This window comes from Neofelis nebulosa, chromosome 4, assembly GCF_028018385.1.
Source record: "Neofelis nebulosa isolate mNeoNeb1 chromosome 4, mNeoNeb1.pri, whole genome shotgun sequence".
NCBI classification, from domain to species: Eukaryota; Metazoa; Chordata; class Mammalia; order Carnivora; family Felidae; genus Neofelis; species Neofelis nebulosa.
The window spans coordinates 15993834-16016814 of NC_080785.1; the positions used below are offsets into that span (position 1 = coordinate 15993834).

The 22981-nt window shown below is 39.5% G+C and overlaps 1 protein-coding gene across 2 annotated transcripts in view; it reads left to right on the top strand.

Annotated features, from left to right (window-relative positions):
- The window catches only part of SVOPL (SVOP like), a 65846-nt gene extending 42865 nt beyond the window's left edge, over nucleotides 1–22981 (top strand). Inside the window, exons 13-15 of one of the 2 annotated variants that reach the window (XM_058724145.1) lie at nucleotides 7737–7826; nucleotides 21596–21709; nucleotides 22171–22981. In XM_058724145.1, coding sequence (XP_058580128.1) covers nucleotides 7737–7826; nucleotides 21596–21709; nucleotides 22171–22182 — 216 coding nt within the window. In that variant the 3' untranslated portion in view covers nucleotides 22183–22981. Of the gene's footprint in view, nucleotides 1–7736; nucleotides 7827–21595; nucleotides 21734–22170 lie in introns of those variants that run through there. The other variant, XM_058724144.1, reaches the window with a different exon arrangement.

Consider the following 22981-nt stretch of genomic DNA (forward strand, 5'->3'; position numbering starts at 1 on the left):
ATAAAATAGAAATAGCTTAAACTTGAATATGATATTCTTTATGAATTTATTAAATTGATACATCTATTTTATGCAAGGTACTACCTAAAGAAGCTTGAGAATTTCCTCATAAACACCCATACTGAAGAGCTAGTATTCCTAGAAATAAACAATATCTGAACAGGAAATTCAACCGTATTTTAACTGGTGTTGTCCTTCATTAAGCTAGAGAAAATTGCACTATAGGAACTGGTAAAGCTGTGCTCATTTTCTTTTCTGTCTTTCCAAGTTTTTATTTAAATTCCAGTTAGTTAACATACAGTGTAAAAATAGTTTCAGGTGTATAATATAGTGATTCAACACCTCCATACATCACCTATTGTTCATCCCAACAAGTGCACTCCTTAATCCCTATCATCTATTTCACCCATCGCCCCCTCCACCTCCCATCTGTAACCATCAATTTGTTCTCTATAGTTAAGAGTCTATTTTTTGGTTTGCCTCTCTCTCTTTGCTCGTTTGCTCTGTTAAATTCTATGTAAGAGTGAAATCATACAGTATTTGTTTTTCTGATGGACTTATTTCACTTAAGCATAATACTCTGTAGCTCCATCCATGTCATTGCAAATGACAAGATTTCAGTCTTTTCTATGGCTGAGTAATATCCCATTGTGTGTGTGTGTGTGTGTGTGTGTGTGTGTGTATACACACCATATCTTCTTTATCTCCTTCAGTCAGTGGACATTTGGGTTTTTTCCATAACTTGGCTACTGTTGATAGCACTGCTATAAACATTGGGGTGCATGTGCCCCTTTAAATCAATATTTTTGTATTCTCTGAATAAGTACCTAGTAGTGCAATTGCTGGATCATAGGGAAGTTCTATTTTTAACTTTTTGAGGAACTTCCATATTGTTTTCTACAGTGGCTACATCAGTTTTCTGGGTTTTGGCTTCATTTCTTGTTCTTTTTCTAGTTCCTTTAGGTGTAAGTTTAGGTTGTTTGAGATTTTTCTTGCTTTTTGATGTAGCCCTGTATTGCTATATACTTCTCTCCAACGACCACTTTACTGCATCCCAAAGACTTTGGACCATTGTGTTTTTATATTCATTTGGTGTCATGTATTTTTGTTTTTTCTTTGATTTCCTTGTGGACCCATTCATTCTTTAGTAGCATGTTGTTTAATTTCTGTGTATTTATGGTGTTTCCAAATTTCTTCTTCCAGTTTCATGGTGTTGTGATCATAAAATTTGCATGTTAGGATCTCAGTCTTTTTGTATTGTTGAGGCCTGATTTGTGACCAGTATGTGATCTCTTCTGGAGAATGATCCATGTGCACTTGAAAAGAATGTGTATTGTGCTGCTCTAGGATGAAATATTTTGAATCTGGTCTAGTGTGTCATTCAAAGCCATTGTTTCCTTGTTGATTTTCTGCTTAGGTGATCTGTCCATTCATGTAAGTGTGGTACTGAAGTCTGCTACTATTATTGGGTTATTATCAACGTGCTCCTTGATATTTGTTATTGTTTTATATATTTGGGTGCTTCCACTTTTGTGGGCATAAATATTTACAACTGTTAGATCTTCTTGTTGGATTGTCCCCTTTTTTATGATATAGTGCCCTTCATCTCTTGTTATAGTCTTTGGTTTAAAATCTAGTTAGTGTGAAATAAATATTGCTACTCCATCTTTCTTTTGATATCCATTTGTATGATAAATGTTTACCCCTCACTTTGAATCCACAGGTATCTTGAGGTCTAAAATGGGTCTCTTATAGGAGGTTTATAGATGGGTCTAGTTTTTTTTTTTTTTATCCATTCTGACACCATATGTATTTTTTTTAAAGTTTATTTGTTTTTGAGGCAGACCAAAACAGTATGAGTAGGGAAGGGTCAGAGAGAGAGGAGACAGAGAATCCCAGGCAGGCTGTGTGCTGCCAGCACAGAACTCAAGAAACCATGAGATCATGACCTGATCCAAAACCAAGAGTCAGAAGCTTAACCAACTGAGCCACCTAGGCACCACTGACACCCTGTGTCTTTTGATTAGAGTCTTTAGTCCATTTACATTCAGCGGAATTGTTGATATGCATTTAGTGCCATTTTATTACTTGTATTATGGTTGTTTCTGGAGTTTTCTCTGTTCCTGTCTTGCCTTTGTCACTTTTGGTCTCTCCTTTTCACTCAAATAGTCCCCTTTAATATTTCTTTCAGGGCTGGTTTAGTGGACACAAAGTCCTTTAGTTTTTGTTTGTCTGGGAAACTCTTTATCTCTCTTTCTATTCTGAATGATAGCCTTGCTGGATAATGTATTCTTGGCAGCAAATTTTTCCATTCAGCACTTTGAATATATCATGCTACTCCCTTCTGGCTTGCCAGATTTCTATGGAGAGATCTGCAGCTAGCTTTATGGGTCTTTCATTGTAAGTTAGGAACTTCTTTTGTCTTGCTGCTTTTTAGGATTTTTTCTTTAACACTCTATTTTGCAAATTTAACTGCAATATGTCTTGGTATTGGCCTGCTTTTGTTGATTTTTTTTCACATCTGACAGATACATAGTGTGTTTTATTGAAAGAAACTAAAACCTCAAAATGTTCTCTGAAACAAATTGGTTAATCAGTCCCCACATTTTTGCTTCTTCATGATCAGGAATCCTGCTGTTAATAAAGCTTCTATCTTCTTATGACTGCCTTCATGTTCCTTTTCATCAGGTTTTTTCCTTTCCTGTCTAAACAAAGAATGAATGTGTATATAGTCTTGATGGGAGAGAGTCAAAGTCAGGATTTTGTCCCATGGCCAAGAGGAAGCTCCAAGATATTGTCTCCAAGGTCGTATGTCATCTAAAATCATGGACATGTAATAATAAAAATGATGATATTGTTGGCTAACATTTATTAAAGTCCTATTATAGGTGGTAAATTAATGTGCCTCTTTCTTTCTTTTTAGCCTTAGTTATCCCTTTACTTACTAATGCACCTAAGAAATGTTTACTGAATCACCTTAGATAGATGTTTGATTAGATTCATTCATTTATTGATACCTTCTCCCCATATGTTGGGGATACAGCAGTGAACATAAAATATCCCTATTCTCAAAAAACTTAGATTCTAGTGGGGTGGGGGACAGACAATACGCAAATCTACTTGTCAGGTAATAAGTGCCGTAAGGAAAAAAAAACAAAAAGAGGGAAAAAACAATAGTGATAGAAGCAGAGTAGGAAGCATTATTTAAAAAGTTTATAAGGGTGGTCAGATAGAGGAGAATTACAAATTTTTGTTTTGACATTTTGGAATTGTTAAAGTTTCCTTTTTCTCATAGAATAAATTCAGATAATCTAAATCCCTTTAGGGCAGCAATTCCAGAATTTGGACTCTAACTTGTTAAAGCTCTCTTGACATGCATTTGCACACCTTCAGAGATGTACCTGGAGAAGGCAAATAATCTAAAGAAGCATGAGCATATGACCCTAGAGGTTACTTTGCCCTTAACTTGTAAAACAACATTTGTAGCCAGTCTAATGTCAATCAGCAAAGGTTGACAGATGATTCATCCGTGTTCGTACCATTGTTGGTCCCTGTTATTGTTTTTCTCCTCACATTTTATTTATTTATTTATTTATTTATTTATTTATTATTTAAAAAATTTATTGCCAAGTTAGCATATGATGCAACAATGATTTCAGGAATAGATTCCTTAATGCCCCTTACCCATTTAGCCCATCCCCCCTCCTACAACCCCTCCAGCAACCCTCTGTTCTCTATCTTTAAGAATCTCTTATGTTTTGTCCTTCTCCCTGTTTTTATATTATTTTTGTTTCCCTTCCCGTATGTTCATCTGTTTTGTCTCTTAAAGTCCTCATATGAGTGAAGACATATGATATTTATCTTTCTCTGACTAATTTCACTTAGCATAATACCCTCCGGTTCCATCCACGTAGTTGCAAATGGCAAGATTTCATTCTTTTTGATTGACAAGTAATACTCCATTGTATATATATACCACATCTTCTTTATCCATTCATCCATGGCTGGACATTTGGGCTCTTTCCATACTTTGGCTATTGTTGATAGTGCTGCTATAAACATGGGGGTGCATGTGTCCCTTCAAAACAGCACACCTGTATCCCGTGGATAAATGCCTACTAGTGCAATTGCTGGGCCATAGGGTATTTTTTAATTTTTTGAGGAACCTCTATACTGTTTTCCAGAGTGGCTACATCATTTTGCATTCCCACCAGCAGTGTAAAAGAGATCCTCTTTCTCTACATCCTTGCCAACATCTGTTGTTGCCTGAGTTGTTAATGTTATCCATTCTGACAAGTATGAGGTGACCTCTCATTGTGGTTTTGATTAGTATTTCCCTGATGATGAGTGATGTTGAGCATTTTTTCACGTGTTGGTTGGCCATCTGGATGTCTTCTTTGGAGAAGTGTCTATTCATGTCTTTTGTCCATTTCTTCACTGGATTATTTGTTTTTTGGGTGTTGAACTTGATAAGTTCTTTATAGATTTTGGACTAACTCTTTATCTGATATGTCGTTTGCAAATATCTTCTCCCATTCTGTCAGTTGCCTTTTAGTTTTACTGATTGTTTCCTTTGCTGTGCAGAAGCTTTTTATCATGATGAGGTCCCAATAGTTCATTTTTGCTTTTGTTTCCCTTGCCTCGGGAGATGTGTTGAGTAAGAAGTTGCTGCAATGTGTTTGTTGATTTTGACAGGAGTTCTCTGTGCCTCCTGGGTCTGGATGTCTTTTTCCTTCCTCAGGTGAGGGAAGTTTTCAGCTATTTCCTCAAATAAATTTTCAGTCTCTTGTTCTCTCTTCTTCTGGGACTCCTATACTAGGAATGTTATTATGTTTGATGGAGTCACTGAGTTCACTAAGTCTATCTTGTGTTTCATAATTCTTCTTTCTGTCCATTTTGTTCAACTTCATTGTTTTCAATTTTTTCTTCTGTGTCACTTACTCCTTCCTCTGCTTTTTCCATCCTTGAGTTCTTGCATCCAGTCGGTTCCCAGTATCAATTATGGCATTTTTCATCTCTGATTCTTCTTTAATTCTTGTATCTCTGTGGTAATGGCCTCCCTTAAGTCTTCCATTCTTTTCTCAAGCCCAGTGACTGTCCTTAGAATCATTGCTAAATTCTTCATCAGGCATGTTACCTATATCTGTTTCACTTAGATATCTGGCCATGACCTTATCTTATTGTTTCATTTGGGATAAATTCCTCCATCTTGGCATTTTTGTCCAAATCTCTGCCTTCCTCTGTGCATTAGAAAGGCCTGTTATCCTTCCTGTTGTTCAGAGTAATGGCTTTGTGAAGAAGAGGTCATATGGTGTCCAGGCCTGGTGCTTCAGTAAGTGAGTGACTCTGGTGTTTGTTGTGTGCACTCTGCTGTTGTGTTTGGGTTGCTCTGTCCCTCAGGCCAGTCATCTGGAGAGGCTCTGCTTGCCTGGAGAGGCTCTGCTTGCCTGCTATGGGCAGTGTTTGGAGCTTTGCCAGAATGTGATGAGTTTAACTAGCTGTGCTCTGGTCTGCTTGTTAAATGAGACCTGATGCTGCTTCACTAGAACTGAAGCCTTGAAAAACTCCCTGGTTGGGAGATGTGGTGTGGATGGGGATTTGTGCTAGTCTTCTGGGGAGGACCCTGCCACCCTAGGACTGAGGTACACTTACCCAAGGAGGGCAGTACAGGCAGAGTGCAGGGGGAAGCTATGTTCATTTTCATCTCAGGAAATGCAAAAGTCTGTTTGTTCAGATTATAGATATGGCATGTCAAAACCATTAAGGCCACAGTGAAGAATACTCTTTTCTCCCCATACAGATAAAAATAGGAAACTGGCATATTTGATATGAGTAATACAGTGTGTTTCTAAAGTTATATTTGAAATATTCAACTTAACGTATTTTGGGGCAAATTGATTTAAAAGGTCATTTCTGAGTAATCTTTGTGATACTTGTTGTCTAAAAAAATTAAAGGTATATACCTGAAGATGATTATCTTCTATTATCCCACCCAGAATTGTCAAAACATGTAAAAAAGACTTTATTTTCATTGCTCTGATATCGTCACCATGTATCTGAATCCATTATTTTTAGTCATTTTCAGCCTCATTTTCCAGAAAAAGAAAAAAGCTTCCAAAAAAGGCACTCAACTCCTAGACCTTCTCTTACAAAAACGGTGGTTTCAGCTAGGCCAGAAAGCTTCTTGATTTTGTATTTGACAGATGCTACTTAACAAAATGTGACTGAGGAAAGGGGCTATGTGCTTTGCTTTAGTGAATGAAATAAAAACTACTGGTATTGTATAGCTTTGAGAGAAAATTCTTGAGTTTTGAAAAACCATTCTTAGATTAAGTATTCTCCCTATAATGTGTTAAATACCATTTGCTTACTTTTGCCAGTTCCTATAAGAATTTGGAATTAATAAAGTCCAGATTAATGAAGTTTTATTATAAATGTAATAAAGTTGCATCAAAAAAGTAGATTATGCCATAAGATTCTTTTTTTCTTTTAAGTATGTTCCATGCCAAACATGGGGCTTGAACTCAGATCCCTGAGATTAAGAGTTGTGTGCTCTACTCATTGAGCCAGCCAGGGGCCCCAGGACATAAAATTCTGCAACAAGAATGTGATGAATGGTATAGCATGTACCTTGCACACTGGTCAAGTCTTTTCACTGTATCTGTATTAAAGGTTTCACTGAATCATTATTTGGGGAGGATTTTCTTTCCCTTCAGTAGAACCACTTTATTTTTTATTTATTTATTAAAACAATTTTTTTTAATGTTTGACAGAGAGATAGAGCATGAGTGGGGGAGGGGCAGAGAGAGAGGTAGACACAGAATCCAAAACAGGCTCCAGGCTCTGAGCTGTCAGCACAGAGCCTGATGTGGGGCTCGAACTCACAGACCACGAGATCATGACCTGAGTCGAAGTCAGACGCTCAACAGACTGAGTCACCTACGCACCCCATTTATTTATTTTTTAAATGTTTATTTGAGAGAGAGGGAGAGTGCAAGCAGGGAAGGGACAGAGAGAGAGCGAAACACAGAATCCGAAGCAGGCTCCAGGCTCTGAGCTGTCAGCACAGAGCCTGATGTGGGGCTCGAACTCACAGACCGCGAGATCATGACCTGAGTGAAGCCAGACATTTAACCAACTGAGCCACCCCAGCACCCCATTAGTAGAACCACTTTATACATTTATAGCTTTAAAATGGAAACCTTCTGTTTGATTCCAAAGCTTACCTTTTTGAAATTATACTTGGAATATTCAATTAAACATATTTTGGAATTTGGTCATTTAAAGGATAATTGCTAAGTGTTTATCATTTCTCTAATATTTAAGAATGCAAAGTTGTATGCCTGAGAACACACATGTCCTGTATCTCATATCCTATATATCTGTATAGAATATCTGGTATTTGAGGGGCATCTGGGTGGCTCAGTCAGTTAAGTGTCCAACTCTTTAATTTTGGCTCAGGTCAGGATCTCACCATTGTGAGATCAGGCCCCACAATGGGTTCCATACTGAGTGTGGAGTCTCCTTAAGATTCTCTCTCCCTCTCTCTCTGCCTCTCCTTTGCTCATGAGCACATGCTTTCTCTCAAAACAAAACAAAAAACAAAAAAAGAAAGAAAAGAAAAAAAAAAGTCTTGTATTTGATATATACCAAAGCTTGGCAAGGGGAGGAAGGGAAGGGGACTTGGGAAGGAAAAAGTCCAAGCAAACTGATGCTTCTTATGCTCCTCCCTCCAGGTCTATCCCACAACGATGCGCGCTTTGGGGATGGGGACCAGCGGCTCCCTGTGTCGCATTGGTGCAATGGTGGCACCATTTATATCCCAGGTACAGTCCAGGAGTTTTTGTAGGGGGGCGGGGGAAGAAGTCTAAAGTAGATGGGGAAAGATGCATTCCATGTCCTTTCAAGTTAAGGGTTTAATCAGGGATTTCTGTTTACTTAATGATTTTTCTTGAGTTGCTGTTTTCCCATTGTTTGGTGAATATGGGTTAGGGAGAGAGGCTAACTAAAAGCTTCCAGGCTTGTAGCTGGTCAATAAACTGTATTTCATCTCATGCAGGGTTTGAATTTTGTGGGGCATTGTTGTGGGAAGATAGAAAAGAAATGGGGGATGAGAGGAGCTTGAGCAGTTGAATGACAGTTGGTTTGAGCCCTGACCCTATTCTGGGGCACAACTGAAAAACAGACTATAGAAGTGCCCGGAGGCATTTGTGGGCAGCATAAGTCTAGTGCTAGGGCAAACCTAGTGCAGACTGGGATAAAAATCCAAAGGTGGCCTGGAATCATGGATGGACCCTTGTTTGAGGAAGGATATAGGCAGATATGGTGCTACACATGATAATGTTTCTTCAGAGGGCTAAACAGCTGGCTCATCTGCACTGGTCCTTCTCTTTTGGCCACAGAAATGGAAATCCACCCAAGCTGACTGCAGCAAAAAGACAGGAGTGAGGCTAGGCCCTGGGAGAGTCTGATCCAGGCAGCGGTGGTAACAGGGACTCAGGCCCTCTCCTCCTCATGTCCGTCTGGGCCTATAGTCACTCCTTTGCCTTTCTGAGCATTCAGGATTTACCCCACTCTCCCTGAAGACAAGTACTATGCTTGCCTGTGTACAAGGCCATCCCATGAATCTCAAACGTAGACCCTTAGGTCCAGCCACCAGAAGACACTGATGCACTCTCTCTGCATCCATAGAAAGGGACTGTCACTAGTCATGTCTGGTCAGATGTTCATACTTGAGCTAAATCAGTTGTGACCAGGAGTCAAGGTTACCTACAAATGCAGCTGGGGGAAATGCAGTTTTCAAAGAAAGGAGGTTGTTGCGGGCTGAGCAGTCTGTCTCATGTATTTGCTATAAAATTGTTTGTGTGTTTTTAGCTATTTTGGGAGTGCTTTTTCCACTCATCTTAAGGAAAAATGAGGGCAACTTTTGTCTAGTGATTTTCAAAGTTCTGTTATACTGACGACTTCACAATTTTCAGAAAAGAACATAGTGGTGAAACACAGAAGTAAATTATTAATCCTGTTTCTGGATGATCAGGCCAAGGTATAGTTTATTTTCCAAGCTTTCATTAGAAATTGAGTCTGTTTTTCAACCACTTGAAAGAGGTTTTCTGGGTATTTGTGGGTATTTACCCTAGAGACCACATGGCTTTTAGTGGTTTTGTGGACCAGGAAAGATTGCCTACTGGGACTGAGTCTTCTGGGGCCATAAGGCTCTGGTCTGCTTAGTGTCCTGCAGCCAGAGGGTCACAACTTTTTATAGTTAAGTCACTCGTCTCTATATCTGCCCCCCCTCATTTGTAAAATAAAGATCAATGATAGCACCTACCACATAGATTTGTTCTGAGCATCAAATGAGATTAACACATGGAAAGCACTATGACACATAGTAAATAATTAATGCTACCTAATAGTAACAATGATCACTAATAAGGCCAAAATGCTAAATATTCAAACAAATGTTTCTCAGTCACAAAAGTACTTTTAAGTCCGGTATTTCAATCACGATACAATTGGAATGTTTTGCTTTCTTAACAGATCTGGAATGGGAAGTTAGAATCCACTCCTAGGATATGTGCCTGCATTTGGGGTGGGGTGAGCTGCTTCCAGTGAGGTCTTCGTGTCGCTCTAATGAGCTCATAATCTGTCAGCCTTCCCTTGGACGTGGTTCTCAAACTTCAGTGTGTGTCAGAATTACGAGTAACTCGGTAACAAGAAGGTTGCTAGATTCCGGCCAGAGATAGATGCTGGTCTGTGGGACCACTACAGTAGTTGTAACAAGTCCCCGGAGCAAAGCTGATGGGATTGGTCTGTGGACCGCCTGCTGAGAAGCACGGCCATCAACAGGGAGAATACCAACCAGGAGACAAGCTTTCCTTGCACTTAATTCTTCCTCTTCCCCCTTCCCTTTTCACTCCCTTCACTCTTGCCTCCTCCTCTTCCTCCTCCTGTTGCTCCTCACTTAGGAACCTCTTGTAATGACCCACTCAACAAGCTGACTCCAAAATAATTGTCTGCAAATTCTAGAAACAGTTTGGCAGCTGGCAAAAAAAAAAAAAAAAAAAAAAAAAGGACTCAACTAGCTACCATCTATATCTGACTGAACAGAATTGAGACTTATTTTATTCCAACTCAACACCCCATCACCACTTACTACACACTTGGCTCTGTGCCTGGCATTGTTCTAGTTTTATTTAGTTGTAGCAGTAAATAAGTCAGACAAGTTTCCAGTGGTGGGGCTGGAGCTGGCCTGCCCTGGCTTGTGAAAGTGAACTGTTAAGTTTTCAGGAAATTTTACAAGCTGGTTGTGGTCACGGTGGACCTTGAAATTACCCTTGGTGGTAGTGTAGTATGGAAATTAGCATATGGTAGCCATGGGACTTTTCCAGGGAAAGCCTACTGTTAACGCTTGGCAGAACACCCACCCCAAGATTCTTGCTCTCAAGAGGCTTCCTTTCAAGTTGGGAATTTACAAATATGAAATAATTATGATAATTTCAGATGATATAAGTGCTGTGGAGGTAATTTGATAATCGAAGGGGTGGCAGGCAAAACCTCTTGGGGAAGGTGACAATGGAGTTGAAACCTGGAATATGAGAAGTTGACAACTTACAAAGAGAAATAGCATTTCAAGTAGGATGCCTGGTGGTGCAAGGGCCTGGAGATGCGGCCGAGACTGGGGTGTTCCAGGAACAGAAAATAGCTGTGCTGAGTTAAGGGGAGAGATGTACAGGGAGAGAAAGTGCCTGACAGGCATATTGAGGAGTTGGGATTTTTTTCTGAGGAGTAGTGGGAAATAATCGAAGGGTTTTAAGCAGGGAGGTGACATGATGAATTTTGCGTTAGGTTGAGTTGAGTTGATTTTTGTGTATGATTTAAGATAGCGGTCTAGGGGCACCTGCTTGGGATCCTGTCTCTCCCTGTTTCTCTGCCCCTCCCCTGTTTACCCAGGTGTTCTCTCTCTGAAAATAAATAAACATTAAAGATTTTGGCTTAGGTATCAGGGTAATGCCGGCCTTGTAAAATGAGTTTGGAAGTGTTCCCTCTTATATGTTTTGAAGGAATTTGAGAAGGATTGGTATTGATTCTTTAAATGTTTGGCAGAATTTACCAGTGTAGCCAATGGTCTTAGACTTGGGTTTGTTGGGAATTTTTTGATTACTGATTTAATCTCCTTACTAGTAATTTACCTGTTCAGATTTTCTATTTTTTTTAAGGTTTATTTATTTATATTCAGAAAGAGAGAGCATGAGCAGGAGAGGGGCAGAGAGGATTCCAAGCAGGCTCCATGTTGTCAGCACAGAGACTAATATGAGGCTTGATCTCATGAACCGTGACATCATGACCTCAGCTGAAATGAAGAGTCAGGTGCTTAACTGACTCAGCCACCCAGGCACACCCACATTTTCTATTTCTTCATGATTCAGTCTTAGTAGACGGTATATTTCTGGGAATCTTTCCATTTCTTCTAAGTTGTCCAATTTGTTGATATAATTGTTCATAATAGTCTGTTATGATCCTTTGTATTTCTGTGGCATTAGTTGTAACATTTCCTCTTTCATTTCTGATTTGAGTCCTCTCTCTTCTTGGTGAGTCTAGCTGAAGGATTGTCTTTTTTTTTTTTTTTTTTACCAAAATAGCTCTTAGTTTTATTGATCTTTTCTATTGTTTCTTTAGTGTCCATTTATTTCCACTTTGATCATTGTTATTTCCTACATTCTATTTTTTTTTAATGTGTATTTATTTTTGAGAGAGAGAGAGAGAGAGAGAGACAGAGTGAGAGTGGGGAGAAGCAGAGAGAGAGGAACACAGAGGCTGAAGCAGGTTCTAGGCTCTGAGCTCAGCACAGAGCCCAATATGGGGCTCGAACTCACGAACTGCGAGATCATGACCTGAGCCAAAGTCAGACACTTAACTGACTGAGCCCCAATTTCCTACCTTTTATTAACTTTAGGCTTCATTTGTTCTTTTTCTAGGTCCTTGTGGTATAAAGTTAAGTTTTTTAGTTGAGATCTTTCTTATTTCCTGAAATAGGCTTTATCACTATGAACTTCCCTCTTAGAATGGCTTTTTATGTATCCATAAGTTTTAGTATGTTGCATTTCTATTTTCATTTCTCTCACGGTATTTTTTTATTTCTCCTTTGATTTCTTCTTTGACTCCTTGGCTGTTCAGTAACATGTTGTTCCATTTCAACATAATCGTGAATTTTCCAGTTTCTTCTTGTAATTAATTTCTAGTTTCATACTAATGGGGCAAAGGGTACTTGATAGGAGTTCAGTCTTCTTAAATTTATTAAGACTTGTTTTGTGGTCTAACACATTTATTATCTATCCTGGAGAACATTCCATGTATCCTTGAGAAAAAGGTGTATTCTGTTGCTTTTGGATGGAATCTGTATATATGTTGAGTCCATCTGGTCTAACATGTCATTTAAGACCAATGTTTCCTTATTGATTTTCTGGTTGGACAATCTATCCATCGATCAAAGTGTGGTATTAAAGTCTCGTATTATTGCTACTTATTTCTCCCTTTGGTGTGTTAGTATTTGCTTTGTATATTTAGGTGCCTCTCTGTTGGGTACATAAATATAAGTGCTATGTCATTTTTGTTGAATTGATCCCATTATCATTTTGTATTGCCTTTCTTTGTCTTTCACAGTCTTTGTCTTAAAGGCTATTTTGTCTGATAAAATATAGGTACCGCAGCTTTCTTTTTGTTTCTATTTGCATGGAATATAATTTTGCATCCCTTTGCTTTGAGTCTGTTTGCATTTTTACATCTGAAGTAAGTCTCTTATACACAACATTGAGATGGGTCTTGTTTTTGTAGCCATGCAGCCACTCTGTGCCTTCTGATTAAAGAATTTAGTCCTACATTTAAAATAATTATTGAGGTTAGAGTGGGAGAGAGCCAAAGCATAAGAGACTGTTAAAAACTGAGAACAAACTGAGGGCTGATGGGGGGTGGGAGGGAGGGCAGGGTGGGTGATGCGTATTGAGGAGGGCACCTTTTGGGATGAGCACTGGGTGTTGTATGGAAACCAATTTGACAGTAAATTTCATATATTAAAAAATAAAAAAATAATAAAAAAATAAATTAAAAAAAATAATAAATAATTATTGATACGTATGCACTTACTACCATTTTGTTCATTGTTTCCTGGCTTTGTTCTTCTTCTTCTTCTTCTCTTGCTTTCCCTTTGTGACTTGATCATTTTCTGTAGAGGTTTGCTTGGATTCTTAATCTTTTGTGTATCTACTCTAGGTTATTGCTTTGTGGTAACCACGAGGCTTATGTAAGACCTCGTATAGATACAACAGTCTATTTTAAGTTGATGACAGTTTAAGTTTGAACTCATTTGTAGGCATCCATTTTTTTACTTACCCATTTTATGTTTTTGATGTCACACTTAACATCTTTTTATTTTGAGTATCCGTTCACAGATTAGTGGAGGGGTTTTTTGGTTTTGTTTTTTGCTACTTTATGGGGTGGGGCAGAGGGAAAGTGTGAAGCTGGTACCGCTTCTCTCGAGAGTGGTGTGGTCAGCCCCTAAATGTATGTTGAAGTGCAAGTCTGCCCCTCAGGCCACACCTTGAAGACAAATGAATCGGTCTCTTTACAGAAAGACTGGTTGTGTGTTCGCCGTGTTTCAATCGGCCGTGCCTGCGCTGTGCTCTGGGTGGGGCCAGAGGGCAGGCAGCCAGCTGGCAACTGTTTCTGTCCGTTGCGGTCTTATGGGACCAATGAATAGAAGTTCTGCTGGCCACCAGAACCAGATGACCAAGGGGTGCCCCTGGGTGGCAGCCACCAAAACTGGGGCAGACATATGTTTAAGCTCCTTTCCGGGAGATGCTGGTGACCTGGAGTGAGCCAGAGGGAGAAGATGGCACTCACCCTCTGAAGGGTCTGGGGAGGATTACAGTTGGCCCCTAATGTGTATGTAGTTAGACACCTGACCACAGGCTACAGCTATGAAGATCAGCTAATTGGCCTCTTTTCCAGAAATCCAGACAGACAGAGTTTCTGTGTGCTGGCTTTCCACTGCTGTGTCCTGTGGTGTAGCTGGTTACAGTACAGGAACTGTTTGCTTGTTATATTCCTGTGGACCCATAAACTTCAGCCCTGCTGGCCATCGGAGACAGGTGATCAGATGTCTCCTGGGCAGTAGCCACAAAAACTAGGGCACCAGACATGTGCACGAGCTCCTTCCTTGGAGATACCAGAGATCTGGAGCAAGGTCGAGGGAGGATGTAAAGCTGGCAACTGCTGGCCTCCATATTTGGAGAATATTTCAGTAAATTCCTTGTTGTGGTTCAAGTAGATGCTTGCCTATCAGGGTGATGCTTTAAGAGAAGAAAATAAGCCTCTTTCACAAAAAGACTAGATGTGTTTCAGTGTGTTGCCTTTGTACCCTGGGTGGGGGTGTGGGAGGGTGGCAGTTGGTGGGGGAGGGAGAGCGGGGATGGGTGGGAGGGAGGGGTAGGTAACCAGGTGAGTTCATGTGAGCCCTTTAAGAACTTTTCTCAGATTGATGTGGCTGTGTGGATCTCATGGATACAAGCCCATTCATTGGCTTTCAAAGCTAGATGTTGTGGGGACTCATCTCTCAGGCACAGGTCTTAAAAGTTGGGGTGCCAGATGTGGGATTCAAACCCTTAGGTCCTCAGGGAGAAGCTTGGAGTTCTAAGTTCCCTCCTGATTGTGGTGGCTGCACCAGGGGTGGGGTTTATGGCAAGATTGTGTCTCAGCCTCTCCTACTGTTTTGATGTGGATTTTTTTCTTGTTTACCTTACGCTTAGGAGTTGCTGGGCTAGTTTCTGTGTTTCTTTCAGAGGAAATGGTTTCCTATTTAGCTGTAGATTCAGTCTGTCCACAGAGGAGTTGCTTTCAGGATCCTCCTATGTTGCCATCTTGAATGGGAACTTTTTAGGTTGATAACAACATACATTTTGTAGTCTGCTTTTTGTATGCAACAATACATTGCAGACATTTTTTTCATATGAATAAAAGTCAAGCTCTCTGTTGATGCTGAAAAATAGACCCTTGTATGCTTATTCCAAAAGTAAATTTCCAATTACTTTATCGGTTCTATATTGTTAAAGGTCTAGACTATTGGATATTTTTCTATTATAAATAACAGTAATGAGCGTCCTCGTGCTTGCATTTTTATCTAACTTTGGGATTATCTCTTTAGGATAAATTCCTAGGAATTGGAGTGGTAAGTAGGTCAAGGGGTCTGCTCATTTTCCATTTTGACACATTGTGCTAAAACTCTCCTTTGGAATGTTGCACTGGTGAGTAAGGTCTTGCTGCTTCACAGATTTGCCAACTGGGTTTGTCAGTCTTTGTCATATTTGCTAGTCTCACTGGCAATAAATGATCTTTGTTATTATATTTAGCATTTCTCTGACGAGTAATGAAACTGAATGTTCTTTGCGCATTTTAATTGGGTATTTTATCTTTTTTAGCTTGTCCATTCAGGGTCCTTCCCATTTTCCAATTCAGTTTTAAATCCTTGATTGGTGAGTCCTTCATACATGGAGGATTTTAACCATTTTTCCGGCATATTGTAAATATTTGTCCCAATTTTCCATTTGTTTTTCATTCTTATTTATGTTCTCCTTGCTTTGTACAGAAACTGTAAGTTCACAGACAAATTTATTAGTATTTTCTTTACAACTTCTGTGTTCTGTGATTAGGATTGTGAAAATACACATCTCCTTGCCCGTACTCTGTGGACTTCTCATTTTGGGGGAGAGGATTCATAAGCATTTTATTGTAGTATAGCATGCATATAAAAGTGTTTAAAAGCATCCCTGGTTCCGATCGAGAAAACCCTGACTTGTCCTCTCCCAGGCCATTGGAATACAGCAGTAGGAGGCCTAATGCAGCAAACAGCTTTATGATTCCCTAGATGGAAGGCCAGTGGTCCCTACACACTTGATTTAATAACCTATTTTTTACTCCTGGATTAGAAATGTCTATTTGCTTACCTTTCCACAATTTCTTGGTCTATTTCTAGCCTAACTATTTTAGTCCATTAATCTGTCTGGTTTCGTCATTGTCATATTCTTATTAGTTGAATATTTATAGTACATTTTCAAAACTGGCTGCCTAGGCCCCACCTAATTGTTCTTTTTTCTCAGATAAGCCTCAGAATCATTTAATTACAATGTGCCTCCCTTGCCTGTCCAAATCCTATTAAGATTTTAATGATTAATTCATTAAATGTATCCATTAATTTAGGAAAAAATGGACTTTTCTTCCCCCTTGGTATTATCTTCCTAAGAGCAGAGTTTGTGTCAATTTGTTCAATGTTTTTTCTATGCTGTTCCTTGCTGACATGTTAGTGTTTCTTCAAAGAGCTCCTGCATATCTTGTTAAATTTATTCTTAGGCATTTTAAGGCTTTTCATTGTTATTGTGAAAAGATTATTTGCTTTCATTATAAATTCTAGTCTTGCATTCTAAGTTATTTGTATTTGGAAAAGCTGTTGATTTGCAAACAGCCAGCTCACTGAATGCATTCAAGATGGTTTTTCATTCGAGCCTCTTGAGTTTTTCAAATTTATAATCGCATCTGTATTGTGATTCTAGTCTATCCCTCCAGATGGAATGCTTCCAGTCAACATTTATTTAAAAAATTTTTTTTAAATGTTTATTTATAATTGAGAGACAGAGCACAAGCGGGGGAGGGTCAGAGAGAGAGGGAGACAAAATCTGAAGCAAGCTCCAGGCTCTGAGCTATCAGCACAGAGCCTGATGCAGGGCTCAAACTCATATGCCGTGGGATCATGACCTGAGCTGAAGTTGGATGCTTAACCGACTGAGCCATCCAGATGCCCCTCAAGTCACATTTAATGTACTTACGATTCCATAGCTTACAAAAGGTAAACTCACCCCCATTGACTTTCTTTCCTTTTCTTTCCAGCCAAACTACTTGAATGGGTTCCTTTCCTACACTGTCCTCACTTGCTTTCCCCACTCATTCCCTTGCCCCCAAACCTGCTGCAGCCATCCCTACTCCACCAAAATGATTCTTGATGGTGTCTCTGATGATGACCATGTCTCTAAATTCAAACCTTGTTTTAATCTCCCATCACACTTGACTTCTCCCTCACTGTAAACACTGATGGCTACCTCTTCCCTTGGCATCCATCACCTGGCACACTTTGGGTTTTCTCCTGGATCTCCAGCTGTTCCTTCTCAACTTGTGATTGATCTTCCTCTGCTTTTTCTCTATTGTTGAGGATTCTCGGTGCTCGGTTTTAGACCCTCATCTTTTTATTTTTTTTTATTTTTTATTTTATTTTATTTATTTTTTATTTATTTATTTTTGGGACAGAGAGAGACAGAGCATGAACGGGGGAGGGGCAGAGAGAGAGGGAGACACAGAATCGGAAACAGGCTCCAGTCTCCGAGCCATCAGCCCAGAGCCTGACGCGGGGCTCGAACTCACGGACCGCGAGATCGTGACCTGGCTGAAGTCAGACGCTTAACCGACTGCGCCACCCAGGCGCCCCAACCCTCATCTTTTTATAATCTATCTCCATGTAGGTGATTTCACCAATTTTTATGATTTTAGTTACCAGTCATTTGCTCATGAATCCCAACTTTGTATCTCTGGACTAGGTCTTTCTTCTGAACTCCGGATTCATGAATGTAATCACCTCCTGGGCATTTCCACTCAAATGTCTCAAAATCATACTCAGGATATCTTTCCCAAACGCATTCCTCTTACACAGTCCCCATCAGTGAATGTTGTCACTTTCCAACGTGGTCTTCACTCCCTTCACCCTCCCCAGCTATTCAATCCCCAACCATGTGGATTTAGCCTCCTAGTAGATCCTGCATAATTCACCTTCCCTCCTTTTTCACCACCTGCACCACTCTGGTTCAAACAACCCTCACCTCACTGGGCTGCCAAGAGAGCATCCGGACTATTCTGCAAGCTCTTACTCTCCTTCAACTTCCTCTCCTCCCTGTATCCATGTTGATCTGTGTTCTTTTGTTTATAATCCTTTATTGTCTTGCCCTTCCTCTTAGACAAAGACCCAGATCCTCAACTTGGTTTACAAGACTCCACCACTAAGGCTCCCAACCTTGTGCTCATACCCATTTACCTAGCTGTAAGCAATCTGGTGTTTGTAGTTGATTACCACAGTTACCGCCTTCCGGGATTCTCTCACTTGCTATTCCCACGGACTGGAAACTTCTCCCTTTCTACCCTGTCTCCACTTCCAGTAAGCTAGGATTCTCTGCTCAGAAAAGCCCTCCCTGATGCCTTGAATTAAGTCTGGTCTCTCTGCTGTGAGCTTTTATGACCCCTTGAAATTTTCCTTCAGATTATCAGATTATAATTGCTGATTTGTTTTGCCAGGCTATTCAAAATCGCTCTCTTCCAACACTTTAAGCCCTGTGAGGACAATATGGGCTTGTTTTACTATCTTTTGTATTTCTAGCTCCTCCAGTACCTGGCATGTAGTAGGCATCAAAACATTTTTTGAGGGGCACACCTCGGTGGCTTAGTTGGTTGAGCATCCTACTCTCAGCTCAGGTCATGATCTCATGTCATGATCTCACGGTTCGTGGGTTGGAGCCCTGCATCGGGTGCTGTGTTGGCAGCTCAGAGCCTGGAGACTGCTTCCAATTCTGTGTCTCCTCTCTCTCTGCCTGTCCCCACTTGCACTCTGTCAAAAAAGAATACAAGTTAAAAAATTGTTTTTGAATGTTTTAATATAGAAAATGCATTTATTTTTTATTATTTAAGTAATCTCTATACCCAACATGGGGTTTGAACTCATGACCCCAGTATCAAGAGTCACATGCTCCTCTGACCCAGCCAGGTGCTCCTGAATTTATTTTTTATATTGATTTTGTATCCAACTATTTTACTGAAATAGTTTCAGTCTTTGGGAAAGCTGATGCTAACAGAGAATTCAATGTGCAAGAGACTTGTTGGGGAACACCTGGCAGGGCAAATGAGGGAGGGAGCAGGAGTGGGTGGGGAGAACTTTCACACCGTGGTGCAGGGGATAGCAGCAAGGGTCCACTTAGCCAGTGTTTTGTTAGTGAACCCCTAGGTTTTATTTACTGGTACTTATTTACAATTTTTGAATCAATACACTTGAGAGGGCAGTTGGGGTTTTGTGTGTATGTATTTTATTTTTGTTAGGTTTTATAGTCATTGTCTTCCTGGTTTCATTAAAAAAAAAAGGAAATTGGAAGAATAGAAGGGAAGGGGTGATGGGCTACCAGCAGTTATCAAATGTTGTAACTTGTCTATGTACATCTGTGTGAGTATATATGTACCTAGGCTCATATATAAACACACATACACAAACTCTCCATCTATCTACACATATATCTACATATTGCAAAATTTAAAATTTTTATGTAGTCAATTTACCAAGTATTTTCACTTCTAGAGTTAATGTTTTGTATCATGTTTATTGGCCTTCATCATTCATGCATTATTTCTAAAAATATTTCCAATATACTACCAGTTTAACAGCTTTCAGTGTTTTCATCTAAAACATTAAATTCTTTGATCTTTTCACAATTTATTTCTGCTTAAGGCCTGAGGTAAGAATTCAGCTTTAAAAATCAACAAAACAATGGCTAGCTAGTTGTTCCCAGGGCCACTAATCATCCTTTTGTCTGGCTATTCTCAGTTGATTTACCATGACTCCATTGTTGGAAACCCCCACTTCCATACTGGATTCTATTTTGGCACCAGTATCACACTGCTCATGGTTAGAACGTTATTACCACTTAGGCTGGGGACTTCCCTCAGATTCTCTCACTTGCATTTGTTCTCAGAAATTTCCAGATTTTCCTTGCATGTTAATTCTTTCCAATAAATCTTAGGGTCAATTTTTTTCCCCTAAATTGACTAAAAAAAAAAAAATCCTACTGGAATTTGGATTGAGAATCCATTAGAATTACAGATGACTTTGAGAAGTATACTTTCACAATTTTCTAAGAACTAGATTTACTCAATTTTACATATTCTTTAGTTACAATTTTCTTCATATACGTCCTACACATTTCTTATTTATTCCTATTTTTTAATTTTTTGTCCCTAGTGTGTCTCGCACATTTAATTTTCTTTGTTGTTTTTATTTTTGAGATTTGACCCATGGATTAGAAGTGGAGATTTTGCTGTTATATTTCTGTTATTTCAGTTTGATACTCTTTTAGTCAGAACACATTCTAGGATTTTAAATCTTTTAGGTTCATTTTATGCCGCAGAACATGGTCTATCTTAGTGAATGTTGCAGGGGCAGTAGAAAAGAATACGTACTTTGCTGCTGTTGGGTAAGGTGTCCTGTAAATGTCAGTTAGACCCTGTTGGTTGATGGTGTCATGAAGTTCTTCTATAGCCTCCATTTTCTGCCTAGTTCTATCAATTGTTGAGGGAGGACAGTCTTGAAGTTTCCAACTGTATGTGGATCTATCTAGATCTCCATTCAGTTTTTACTGAATATATTTTGAAGCTTTTTGGTACGTAAACCTTCCAAATTGTTTCCTCATTGACTAAACCTTTTATCACTGTGTAATGTCCCTCTTTGTTCCTGTTCTGGGCTGGATTTTAGAAGTAGAGATGAATAGATCTTTCTTTTTGATACAGTACATCAAAGGGGTCCTGGAAATCCAGGAATTGTAACAGAGAACAGAGAATTCTCAATTGAGAATTGTAACAGAATTCTCAAATTATTTTTATAATCAGGCGTTAGTGTTCTTGGTTACAAACAAGAGAAATTGACTTTAGGCAGAAAGGAACTTACTGGAAGACTATCCACTCACATCTACTAGGTGGCTAGAGCCCTGTTAGGAAGCCCAGCACGGTTTCTCTGTAGGGAAGCTAAAAACAAAACAAAACAAACTCCCCCCAAACCCAAAATGCAGTTGCCTCTGGTCCTAGCTAGGAGAGCAGTTAGGTTTTGCAACTTCAGGCAGCTCTGGGTTAATGGATATAGGAAATGGTAATGTGTGAACTAGCTAGTAACACAGCATGATCTCAGCCAAAGGTTGTGTACAAATTGGTAGAAATTCATTCTGAATGTGGAAAAATGAACACCAGTTTTGATTGTCACACCTGAAACATCATGAACATAGATAGACATGTCATCTTTCCAGACACTACAGATTACATCTCCAAAACCTTTTTCCCTAATTCATCCTGTCAGAACTGAAGGGGACAAGTGGATGTTTGGCAGAGGGAGTTCTGCATAAAATGAACTAGAGGTTGAAAAAACTTAACTGGTATGAGAGTGTGGGAAAACCAGATCTTTTTACCTTCCCTAGGTACTGGTTTGCTCTGGAGATGCCGGAGGAGTGGGTGCAGAGAGGTCTGACCTGGCCAGTACATGCTTATGTCAGTCCCCACTCACAGAATCACACAAAATGCCTGCAGTAGCTGGGCCCAAATAAATAACTCACCTGAGGCGTCGGGAAGGCACAGTTTATAGAATGGCTGCAAAAGACATTCTTTCATGTCTGTGGAGAGATGATTTCCCCTTTGACATAAAAAAAATCAGCTGACAAGTGACTGCGACACAATAAATGGAGTCATTCCTTGTGACTTGCAGGTTCTTATGAGCGCATCCTTCCTGGGGGCCCTGTGTCTTTTCTCATCAGTCTGCATTGTATGTGCCATTTCTGCCTTTACTCTCCCCATTGAGACCAAAGGACGAGCTCTACAGGTAAGTGATGCAGAAATCTCTTAGGTATTCTCAGCTACCACCTTTTGACCAAAGGACATGACCTTGGAGCATGGAAATTCTTTGAAGTAGACATGACATCCAGGTGTGTACTAACACAATGGTGTTGAGTAAAAAGCCTGAGTATCCAGTTGGCTTGCATGTAACTTTGAGCAGCACTGAAGCTAGAGTAACCAATTATTCACTCCAAACCTTTGCTAAACTCTTCAAAGACGATAGTGTGGTGTGATTTTCCCTGAATAATGTCTGTATTCCACTAAAATAACAACTATAAAACTACCATTGCCATTACCAGGTACACAAAGGTAAATGTGAGGCTCTTTATTCATTGTAAGTTTATTAAGAAATCATCTATTACTAGTTTCTAGTGTCTGACAGCTGAGGATGAATGGAGAAGCCTTTTTATTAAATATATTGATCTACTAAATCACTTCGTATTCCAGCAAATTAAATGAAGACCTGCGAACCAATGTCTACCGGAGAAGAAAAATGCATTTTGTGTTTACAAAGAGCTGTGGTACAGTTTTAAAGACCTGGTTTAATTTCTGTATGCTACTTGGTAATTAAGAAACTGATTACGTATTTCTGAAAAATAAGGCACATGAGAATGAGGTGGGTTAATTTTATATTCCTGTCTTTTTTGGGAGACTACAGAGAACTTTTGTAAAAATATACTTCAAAGATGGGAAGGGTAGGTCTATGGGAGATGGGCAGGGGGAAGTAAAGTTTCTCAGAGAAAGCGCATATATACTTGATATTCTCCCATGAGGTTTATAGCAAAAGTTGGACTCAAATTTTGTAGCTAAGGCATGAACTTGGGGTTGTATCATTAAGCCTTTCACAACAGTCACCAACTTCACGGCAAAAACGAGCATTTAAATTGCCTCTGTGTTGATGAAAGTTGCTTATTTATAAAATATGCTTAAATGAGTATGAGTCTTGTATATAATTAGGAAGAAGCTGGGAATACACTATTTTTTCCCATTCTATTTGTATTCTAATTTCATTACTTTATGGGAGAATCTTTGATTCCCATGATGAGATTTAAAAAAATGAAAGTGCAGCAAGCTCTCTGACATCATGTCACCATTTGCCCTTTGTTAAGCAACTGCTTTCACGCAGGACATCACACCTGTGCATATCACTTTAGTAGGTTAGGTATGGTGTGGAAAGAAAACACCGAAGGCTTTTACATTTAGATCCTTTGATTGCTATTCAGGCTTACTGTGGACACCTCTAAAACTGGGGACCCTA